This window comes from Triturus cristatus, chromosome 6 (assembly GCF_964204655.1).
Source record: "Triturus cristatus chromosome 6, aTriCri1.1, whole genome shotgun sequence".
In the NCBI taxonomy this organism is placed as follows: Eukaryota; Metazoa; Chordata; class Amphibia; order Caudata; family Salamandridae; genus Triturus; species Triturus cristatus.
In genome coordinates this window covers 835,293,652-835,305,384 of record NC_140589.1, presented here as the reverse complement: position 1 = coordinate 835,305,384, position 11,733 = coordinate 835,293,652, and the positions used below count along the sequence as shown (strand labels likewise).

At 42.1% G+C, this 11,733-nt stretch overlaps 1 protein-coding gene across 5 annotated transcripts in view; it reads right to left on the bottom strand.

The window, feature by feature from the left end:
- Window positions 1-355: 355 nt before the first annotated feature.
- The window catches only part of ARID1B (AT-rich interaction domain 1B), a 736,193-nt gene continuing 724,815 nt past the window's right edge, over window positions 356-11,733 (bottom strand). For all 5 annotated transcript variants that reach the window (XM_085611434.1, XM_085611437.1, XM_085611436.1 and 2 more), the window contains one exon: window positions 356-3,448. In XM_085611434.1, the coding sequence (XP_085467560.1) occupies window positions 1,712-3,448 (1,737 nt within the window). In that variant the 3' untranslated portion in view covers window positions 356-1,711. The remainder of the gene's footprint in view (window positions 3,449-11,733) is intronic.

The window sequence follows — 11,733 nt, the reverse complement described above, 5'->3', positions numbered from 1 at the left end:
AAACAGTTATTTTGGCTGTCATTATACTGTGAATTGCTGTAATGTGGTTAAGTACCTAACTGACCCCATTTCTCCATTCCTACATGAGGCTTAATCCTCTTTAATTTGGAACTAAAGCAAAACGGACTGGAGACAAGGTGAGAGACAGACGAGGAAAGGTAATGGGAAGACAGGCAATGGGACCAAAACAACACATACATCTCAAACCATCAAAGGCAGTTGCATTATCAATAACATCCAAAAGATCACCGCGATATTTGACCAAATCTGTTGTAATAAATGCGAAGACTCATTGCTGGCCACTTAGCTTGCTGTGAATTAAACAACAAATAAGGACATTATTCAAGAACACTCATCACAGTGCTTAACAAGATTTAATGTACATTTATTCTTAACATGTGGAACATATAGTATAAAGGTTTTATACTGAATAAATGATATTCGTTAAGCCAGAGGAAAAGGAGGAATTTACATCAATTTTTTTTTCTTTTTACGACATTATTTTGAAATACAAATATGCTGATTACCGTCAATGAAAAAAATCATTGACGTGTTTCTTCATTCTTGTGTTTTGTAAATGTTATCTGTATACTGTAACCGTTATGTCATCATTCTGCAAGTAACCATTTCCACACCTTGATTATGAAGCAATTTATGATCAGATATGCTCCGGAAGAGAGAACGACTTTATACAGCCAGAAACGTCTACATCACTCTCGTTTGGAGATATGGCCCAAATTATGAGAATAATAAAATAAAATAACAGGCGTAATCATACTGACACCTTATACTTACCACGTCATGAGAAACAAATCTGAATGCAGCATGAAAAAGGGGATGGTGACAAAAAACGGCCGTTTCAATGTAATCTTGCTATACACATCACGACCCCAGGGCAGTAGAAAAACATACTTTTAAAATTATTAAAGAAATTGTGGATAACTGTCATCATGTGGAAGGCCAAACATCAGAGTGGATACAACAGTACTGATGAGGAAGCAATTGTTGTCCATTGTCAGTTTTTATTTTTTATTGTCACTCTGTAATGTTTGTTGATTTTTTTTTTTACTTTTCTTTTTTGTATGTTTGTTTTGCTCCTAGCCTAACGTATCCAATGTCCTGTAGAGAAACCAATATCATATTTGACTACCGACACACCTCCTTGATCCCCTACACCTACATCACTAGAAGTTCTATTGCACAGATTTTTAGGTGATAGGACACAGGTTCTACTCTTTTTTTGGAAAACAATCCAGAAGCAACCAAAATACAGTAACTGGCATTGTATGCACCGTAAATCTTCAAAGTGTCAACATTTTTCGGAGAGAATTTTTGCCATAACATTTCAATTTAAAAGTCACTAGTTCCCTTCCCAAAAATGCAATACAAACATGGAAAATAACATTGAAAATTAAAATCTATGGAAAAAAACATGACCTTTGAATGTACTAGACAGCAACTTTGGTTAAAAAAAAATAAAATAAAAATGTACTTATACACATAAACAGCAAATATTAAATTTCATACGTGTTTAAATTAATAATTTCTTTAATTCCCAATTGGTAAATAGCAAATGGGGCAGAGGAGCAGATACTTTTTTTTTTTTTTAATATTTCCTTCTTTTTCCTAAAATGGATTAAAAGGAATTGAAAACAGCCAGTTATATGTGACCTTTAGTCTCCACTCACACATGCTTGGCTTCCCACTTATGTCATAATTGTCCAATTTGAAAAAGTACATCACAGATCACAGAGGCAACTGCAGAGTTCAGGATAGTTGATATTGAGATATCCAGTAGGCGGCCTTCCTGCAAAAGGAACTCAGAACGATTTTCTTCAACTCTAGCCATGGCGAGCAAGGCCTTGGCAGCCCTGCACATCATGTCTACACTAGGAGGCTCCAGAGGTGGTGGTTGCATGTGTATGAGGTTATGCTGGCTTTGTTGGTACTGGGCAATGGTGACCCCGTCCTCCAGGAAACTAATCAAGTTGCCAATGCTTCCTTTTTGCACAGCTATTGCCCTTGCCACTAATGTGTCCCCTTGAGCAAGGTTTGATAAGAACGCCACAGACATTTCTCTGCATACAGTGTTCTTACGTTCCCCAATGTACCTAACTAAAGTAGCATAGAGTTTTTCTTGCCGACTGAATGGAGGAGTAGCCAAGATAAGGTCCACATTGCTATCCTGGATACTAAGTTTGCACAGGGTTTCCAGCACCAGTCTTCGAGGGGACAGAACTGAGTTGGGCCCCACAGTTGGAAACGGATCCTGTGCCTCAGCAGACGGGCATACCATAAAATGTAGCAAGCCATCCAAAATTGGCAAACAGATGCTTTCTGTATAAGCAGACAAGTCTAGCTGCCCAGAAATGTTGGCTAATGTGACCAAAGAATTCTCCCTCAAGACTTCGAGGCAGTCCCACCACCACTCATCCTTGCTGCAGGAAACCCCCTTGTCCTCCTCTTCATCCTTCTCATATGTCTGTGGTGCTCGTTTTCTCTCAGGATGCTCGTGGTGAAGAAGGATAAGCTTTCCCAGTATCAGCACCAAACCAGGATGCTTGGACATCTCGGCATCATTGCCAGGCACAAAGGACAAACTACGGACAATATTTGACACACAAATGCAGCGCTTAGATAATGAGTCCTGCCAGTGAGCGATCTTGCACAGAGGAGTCTCGTCTCGACTTCTAGGTTCATCCTCCAGTAGTTTAAAATTTCGGTGACTTTTGGCTTGATGAATTCCAAAGGGAAATTTGGTGTTGTCTGCCTGTGAGCAGGGGCTGTGAGAGTCTTCAGGCAGTGCCCCAGGTCGAGCTGAGAGGACATCATCAATAGTTGCAATTATTCTTTTTTCCGTCTGCTCATCCGATTCCCTCAGCCTTTCGTCATCTAGAACTATCCTCTTTTTGCTTGTGGAGTTCAAGGAAGGGGTTGCTCTCTTGTGGAATGGAATATCCATTTTGCTCTCAAAATGAGTTTGGATGTGTTCAGTTGTGTCACCCCCACCCAGTTGCCAATGGTGGAGCCCACTATTAAACTCCTGTACATGGCCAAGTCTGTCAGAATGGTCAATGACATATAGGCTATTCTTTTTAATAATCTTTATGGGATACTTGTCATATTTACTGGCTTGTTTTGGCTTTTCAACTGTATCACAAATACTGGATGTGGTTATACTTTTCTCATCTTCTCCGTCCAGTTCAGTCTTTTCTTCTTCCTTATTCTCCTCCCCCTCTTCTTCTTCCTCATCCTCATCCTCTTCGTATTCTCCATAATCAATTTCTTCATACTCCTCTGCCACTGAAAGATTGTCGTTCATCTTCTCCCTGTTGTGGTCAATGGCTTTTTGACTTGGGTCTCCGACTTCATACTCCTTCAAAATTCCAAAAATGTCCACAAGGCATTTTCTAAAATATTCTACCAAAAGTTCAAGAAATCCAGATAACTGCGGGAACAGAAAAAGGCAAAATCAGAATGGTAAATGATATTTGAACAATGCAATACAATTACTTCAAGGAAAATTTAAAAAATAACACATCTGAACAACTTTACGTTTTGGAAACACTGGAGTTCTACCATTAGCCAAATGTAGTCCTGTATGATAGGAAGCAAAAAACAGGAGTCTGCCATATTTGTAAGCAAGTTTGTGCTGGAAGAGTATGAATAAATGTGCACTTTCAAGTCAGAGTGAGAAACCCTGAAAAATAAGCAGTGGTATTTCAATCTGCCTCAAACAGCATGATTACTTTCCATCATGAACACTTTGCTCTTTGTTACCTGTACTATTAAAGGAAAATCACAAGAAGATGAGAATGTTTAAATTTAGGGCCCACTAATACAACATTTCAAAATGCATAACCACTTATCAAAGATTGCTAGCATGCAGTAAAAATATGTCGAGACATGTTGAAGGTTCAAAACTGCCTGCACCACGGGTATTATGCTAGCTAGGTATGTAGAAATGATTTGCAAGGCTGTTCTAATTATAAAGAATCTATGCATACTCAATGGTTCAGGTTATTCATAACTGATTTGATAAACCCAAAGTAAACACTACCCAGTTTGTGGAAACAACATGCATTCCTATGATCAGGCATCACGACATATGCAAAAAACCTGCCCATCAGGAAAGACCGAAACAGCTAGAAACACAATACACATCATTTTGCCAGCTATCTGCAAAGTGGCAATTTGAGAATTCCAAGCACTAAACATGGCAAATGTGCATTTACCAACTGACAGAAAAGCCCTTTCTTCGAGGCAAGAAAGATCCCTTACCTTTGTTTGAGGACATAAAGAGAAGCAGGGGAATTATGCTATAAGAAGCACTGAATTATTAGAAAATAATATTAAGTACTAGCAGAGTACAGGACAGACAAAACTATTAACCTCAGTATTCAAATTAAGGAAAATAAATTAGTTACTTACCTGTAACTCCAGTTTTCCCATCACTAGTATCTTTTATATATTCACGTGCTTGAATCATTCCCGGTTGTCAGGCTGGGAATCCCTGGTACATTAAAATAGCAGTATAAAGTGTAAAATATATATAACAAAGAGAATATAATGTAAAATGCCCACATACCTGAAACATACCATGTTAAATAACACATCCACCTCATTTGCAAAGAACCCAAACTCAAGCCACTGTAGTGGAAGCTTAAGCACTCCTACTCCCCTAGAGACCGCCATAGGTCAGATTTCAAAGCTTAAGTGTGATAATGAAATACAATGAGCATCTAACTGGGAGGAGGGAGGGTCGCGTGTGAATATATAAAATATACTAATGTAGGAGAACTAGAGTTACAGGTAAGTCATTTCTTCTCTAACAGTGGAACTTTTATATATTCACACGCTTGGATCAGAACAGCAAGCAGTACACATTATTAAATACAACAAAGCGGGAAGCAGGCACACTTTTAGTGAAAAAGGTTTCTTGGGACTGCCTGTCCCACTGCTGCATCAGCTTCTGTGTCCATGTCAAGGCAGTAATGCTTCGTAAACCTATGCCTGCTCCTCTGGGTGGTTTCACTGCAGATGTCTCTTAAAGGCAGCCAAGCATAGAGTGCTGCAGTTCAAGCGATGCCCCTGGAGGAATTTGCCCTCACGCGTCCCTGGAGACGATGATTGGCTTTGGCATGACAGAAAGGAATACATGTGACAGCCAACGTGCTATCACCTGTTTGGACAAGGCTTGGCCTCTTCGTGGTTTGCAAATAATACAAATAGTTGGTCTGATGTGCGTATGTCCTTGGTTTTGTCAATATAGAAACGAGACATCTATCTAGAAAGTGTAATGACCTTTCTGATGATGAAAATGGATTAGGAAAGAAGGACCCTAGAATAAAAGGCTCATTTAAATTGAAGTCAGTAGGTACCTTATGAATAAATTTTGAGTATCACTTTGTCCTTACTGAACCAGAGAAAGGGTTCTCTGATGTTAAATGCTTGAATCCCTCCCACTCTCCTAATGGATGTCAGAGTCAGGAGTAGTGCTGTCTTCCACGAAAGAACTTTTAAATCTGCTCTATGTATAGCATCAAATGAAGGTAACCTCAGCTGACTGAGGGCTAAATGAAATTCCCATGGAACCAGAGGACGTCGAAGAGGTGGAAATGCTCTAAAAAGTCATTTTGTTCACTTGTTAATGATCCTTTGGTAAAATAAAGTAGATGTTGAATTGTCAGTTCTTCTGAATCTCGATATTTCAGCCAGATGGACTATGACTGAATAATATTTTATACCACTTTTGGCCAAGCTTAGCAAATATGGCAGGATCTGAGAAGTCTTTATTTGAAGCAGATGATGACAATTATTCCTGCACCAGACACAGAAAAGTTTCCATTTAGCATTGCAAGTCTTATTGGTTTGCTGGAGCCCACGCCTGCGCTAGAAACAGTTTGCAGCCTTACAACAGATTCAGATGGCCAAATTCTAGGTGGTCAGGTACCAACCATGTGGTCAAGTTTAGCGACATGAGATCATGGTGGAGAATCTCTCCATCATGTCTGGACAACATCCTGGCATGCACCTTCAAAGGAATGGTTGAAAGTACTGACAACTGCAGCAGCTCTGTGTACCAGTACTGGCGAGGCCACGCTGGAGCAATGAGTATCAGAGTGCAATGTTCTACTTTCGCCTTTTTCAAAACCCTGGGGCTCAGGGGAAAAGGTGGAATAGCGTAGGCAAATATCTTGGACCAACTGATCAAAAGAGCATTGCCCATCGTCGCTGGATACCAAAACCCGCTTCCAAAGCACAGGCATTTCTTGCTGTTCAGAGTAGCAAACAGATAGATTGTGGGGTGACCCAACTAATTGAAAATGTAATCTACCTGTTTCTATTCTAGTCCCCACTCCTGATAATCCATCATTTGCCAGCTGAGTGCATCCAGCTGATCGTTCTGGCAGCCTGGCAGATGTTCCACAGCAATGTCTATCATGTGAGAACCTGCCCAGTTAGAAAGCAGCTGATCCTCTGAAAGGCTCCTGGGCCGTGTTCCTCCTTGCTTGGCTATGTAGAACATGGATGTTGTGTTGTCTGTTCTAACTAGAACCATCTGACCTGCCAATTTGGAAGGGACGCTTGTAAACCCAATCTTATGGTGCGGTGTTCCAACAAATTGATGTGGAGCTTATTCTCTGCATCTGGTCAAAGACCTCTTGTTGAAAGTTCTTGCAGGTGGGCTCCCCATTTGTCCATCTGTCCATGGACGCATCCATGGTGAGTAATAACCAGTTATTGGTAGGAAAAAGAGACCTGCAGTTAAGTTTTCTGGAATTCTCCACCAGACCAGAGCTTCTTTCGAGTGCTGTATGATGCAGACCAGATCTCCCCATGACCCTTCTACCTGTTTCCATTGCAAATCCAGCTCTTGCTGAACAGGTCTCATACCTGGCCTGCAAAACAGAATGAGACCTACACATGATTCCTTCATACTGTGTATTGCCTCATATTGATCAATTGCTTTCAAGCAATAGTCTTTGAATTTGTCTAGAACTTTCTTATTCTTTCTGCTGATGGAAAGGCAAAAGTTTCCCCAACTGACTGTTGAGTTTTGCTCCCTGAAATTGGATCTTTGTTTGGGGCACCAATAAAGATTTCTCCCGGTTTTAAGTGAGGCCTAATCTCTGGAAGAGATTAATGCAAGCCTTCATGGAAGCTTTTTCTTTTTCTCTGGATGACGCTTTGACTAATCAGTAATCTGGGTCTGGGAACCCTGGTGACCTTCTCTCCTAAGAAAAGCAGCAACTGGAGCGAGACATTTGGTGAATATTCTTGGTGCCGATTTGAGCCCACCTACTGAGATTTTAAGGTACACCCTGTGCTATTGGTGAATGGGTGTGTGGAAGTAAGCATCCCGAAGGTCCAGGGAGGTCAAAAATCCCCTTCCTGCATCATCAGGAGAACTTCTTGCAGAGTAAGCATCCGAAATGACTCAATTTGTTCAGCTCTCTGCAGTTCAGTATCCTCCTCCATTGACCCGTTTTCTTTTTTATTAGGAAGAACCTGGAATAAAAGCCTTGATAAAGTTGAGGCTTGAGGACAATTTCTAAGGCTCATTAGTAAAGTAGCATGAGAATTTCCATCTGTGGCTCCTTCAAATGAAGAGGATGTTCCTTTCTTAGTGGACAAACCGGGGGTCTCTAGATGAACTCCAACGTATGGCCTGACTGGACAATTTGTACAACCCATTTGTCTATTAGGTTATATTATTCCATGAGGGTGCAAAATAGAGAAATTCTTCCCCCCAACATTTGAGGACCAGACGGTAAAGGGGGGGGGGGGAGATGGGAGGCTCTCTTCTGATTATCATTGGTTTGTACTTGTGAGGAACCTCTTTTCCTTCCTGCAGACCTCCTGTACGTTTGTCTTTGGTTTTGATTAAAGGAATAGCCTTGATTTAATCCAAACAGTCTTTGAGTATAATAAGGGCGTCCTTGACCTTCATACTGGTTGAATCTTGCTCTGATATTTTGCGATCTCTGTGAGCCACGAAAAGTAGATGTCCCAAATCTGAGATACTCTAACAGTCCTTGCTGTATCAGTGTCAGTTTTAAGGCCTTGCAGGGTTTTATCAACATGTTTAGCAAAAAGAGTGAGCCCATCAAAAGGCATTTTAAATTGGACATCAGTATGGTAGGCGGTGGATTTTAACCAGCCTGGACTCCTTAATACAGTCCCTCTTGCCAACTGGCGAAAATGTGTATTTGAAGCATCTCTTGCTGCGTCAATAATGAAAGAAGAGGGGAGCTGTCTTTCATTTAGGATAGCTCTCGCGGTTTCCCTCTTATCCTCAGGGATAAGATCCAGTAATGGAGCTAAGTCATGCCACATCTGGTGACGACCAACCTAGAATCGCCAGGGTATTGGCTGTCTGAATTGTGGTTACTGCCATAGAAAAAATTCTTTGACCCAGACTGTCACTACGTTTGCTATACTTGTTCGGCGGACTAGATGACTGCTTTGTTGGGGTCCTGATTCTTCTCTGAGCTGCTGAAGCAATTACTGATGCAATAAGCTGAAGATGAATCCAGGGCTCTGTATTTCTTTTCCAGACGAGGAATCACAGCTGGAACAGGAGCAGGTGTCTTCATTAATTTCAGACCTCTCACCAGACATTGTCAAGAATAGGTATAGATTTAACATATTTTGGAGGTTTCTTTTCAAGTCATACAGAAAACATGGTTGTTCTAAAAGGTCACTGGTAGGTTGAATTCTTGGCATCTCTTTCAATCAACTAATGAGGTTTAGAATTATCATCAGTAGCACCTTGTGGAATTGGCCCATTGTTTCCACTTTGGAAAATAACATCTCAGCCATCATCATCAGCTCTTACATCACCGCCTGGTGGTAGCTCATGTTTCTTTCCTTCTACATCCGAATAGGTGGAACCATTAAACATCATCTATGTCTTCTCCATGGACCGAACCTCTTTGTGTTGGAGGAGGAGATAGCGGTGATGGCTGCCTAGGAGGTGAGCCTGGTAAAGGAGCATGCTGAGGCGGGAGGATGGTAGTAACAGGTAACCCCATGTTAGGATTATTAGATTGTTGCTGGGGAATAATTTATTAAAAATATCCCTTCTTTGTAGCAATGTTGATAAGGTGGCCATTGGTACTTGAACTACATCTGCCTCTCTGTAATATCTAGGTGGTTTCTGCCTTGAATCCATTTGAGTACTTCCAGACCTGTACTCCTGCTGACATACATTCATTGTAGGACTTCTCATCGCCCATTGTGTCCTCTTCAAAATCTGGGACATATCTCACATCCAGTTGCTTTGGGCTGTAAGGCATAATCACTAGCTTCTTCATCTTGACCGGACTGCAATAATCAAACTGGAGGTACATCAGTCACCCTTAAAGGTGAACATTTTTTTCTCCTATATTTTTTATTGACTGTGTGTTTCCCAACGATGATGCTGTTATGTTATGTTTGTTGTCGTCATGCTCAATGTCGACAGGCTTCTCGCCAGCGACAGCATGCTCGACTGTGTTGTCGGCAACGGTGTGGTCATCGATGGTTTCGATGACTGTCTTCTTCGGCGACAAAGCAGTTAAGGTCTTTGACCAGCTGGTGTCGTTGTCGACAAGGTTTCTTTTGAAGAGTTCTTTTTTAGTTACAGGTGAGTCTCAGTAGCTCTTAGGCTCTAGTTTGTCAGCCGAGGGGGTGGCTGCAAGCGCAGTACCAAATAGATCATCCTCAGTAAACTGTCAAATTCTTCTCTTGTGCGCTGCCTCTTTTCCCCCAAATAGGGGGCATCTCCTTTAGAAGCAGCAAAATGCTCTTTATTCATGACAAATAATGTTAACTTCCTGTCTCTATCCATAAGATTTTAGCGGAGAAAGACTTACAGATCTTGCATTCCGCTGACTTATGCTTAGGTTAAAGACAATAAATACGCTGAGAGTTTGGGTCTTCAGTGTACATTTTCTTGCTGCCACTAGATAAACAAGTTTTAAAAATAAATCTCTTCTCTTTGTTAGCCATGGGGACAGTTACTTGTCAGACCAAATAGATCTCCTGGGTCTCGAAATTTTAAAAATCATTCCCTAAAAACAACTCACAGCACAGTAGTGCTGAATATATGACTGGTTCAAATCCAGGGCAGATCAAAATGGAAACAATTTAAGGTTGACTGAAATGTTAGAGCAGAGCTTTAACAGGGGACTCCTTCAAACACGATGTGCGGTAACAATCTGAGCAATGTGGCATCTAGGGGGAGTAGTAGTGTTTAAACTTCCACTATGGCTGAAGTTTGGGTTTTTCAAATGAGGTTTTTTCAAATGAGATGAATGCGTTACTAAACATACTATGTTGTTTCAGGCCTATGGCCATTTTACATTACATAAGGTTATATCTTACACTTTATACTCTTATTTTAATGTACCAGAGATTGCCAGCCTGACTCCCGGGAATGATTTAAGCATGTGAATATGAGAATTGCCCTTGTTTGTTATTTATGCAGGCCTATCTCATAACCTAAGTAACAGAAAATAATAGAAATGTAATTTGTTTTGTAATCATTGGGTATTAAATAATTCCGAATCCATCAATGAAGGAGGAAGAATTAGAATAACAATAATTCAGAGCTATCTTACAAAAAATAGGATACTATAGGATACTCGCCAGATATACCATTATACCATACTGGGGTGGTGTTTTGGGTGTGGAAGTTGGGGGCCCCAGTGCAGGGACCAGGTCATGAGCAAAATGTCCATGAGGGCATCATTAAAAGGAAGAAGTGGTTCGGAAGGGGTAACTCCCGGCTGAGGCTCCTCCGTCAACATGTTCACAGCCACAGAGGGATGCTGAAGGTCCTAGACCTTGGCAGCCCTCCTCACCACCATTGCCAATAAGGCTCCCTCCTCTGTAGCCATGGTAGGAGGACAGACCAAGCCAGTATCTGAAAAAGTGTCCAGTCCACTGGCATCCGCCAAATCCTCCCACTAGTTGTCCTCATTGGGATCTAGGGGGGGTGGTATCTATAAGGGTCCAGTGGCCCCTCCTAATCTTCACCAGGTCCTAGCCCATAGGATTAGGTCTCGGGCTCCTGTCCGATGGAATGACTCCAGTCTGGGTTGAATGATGCCCATCAAGCTTCATGGCAAGAATGGGGTGGGGTCGGAGATGTTAGCAGAGGAGCTGACCAGCGTCGGTCTGGATCTGTCGCTGGATCCAAGGGGCCGACTTGTGTCGTTGCGAACCGACAAACGGAAAACCAGTAGGAGCCCCTACAAACCCATGGGGCCCAAGGCTGCGCCAGCAGGGACGGGCCGCTCAAATAGGAGGTGCATGGCCTCATAAATCTCACGGAGTTGGGCGGGGTCCCTCCTGCTCTAGGAAAATCAGGGACGCGCAGGACCACGGAGCAAGGCCTTGAATGCAAACGTTCCCTAGGCTTGTCGGATTTCTTCGACAGATGGGGCAGAGTGGAGGACCTCTTCGACGTCTGCTTGTTCTTCTTTGTTGTGGGACTTACCCGAATGCCTAGGTGACTTGGACTCTTATTAAGATCGATGCCTCTGCGACAGATCTCGGGACCTTCCTCTTGACCGTGATCAAGACTGTCGCGGCGTAACACGTGGAGCAGCAAGGAGCTTAAGGGACCACTCCCTCAAGACCTTGGGGTGAATGGAGTGACAATCAATGCAGTTCTTGGCATTGTGATCATGCTCAAGACACCAGAGGCAAGCGAGTTGTGGATCTGTCACCTACATTGCCATT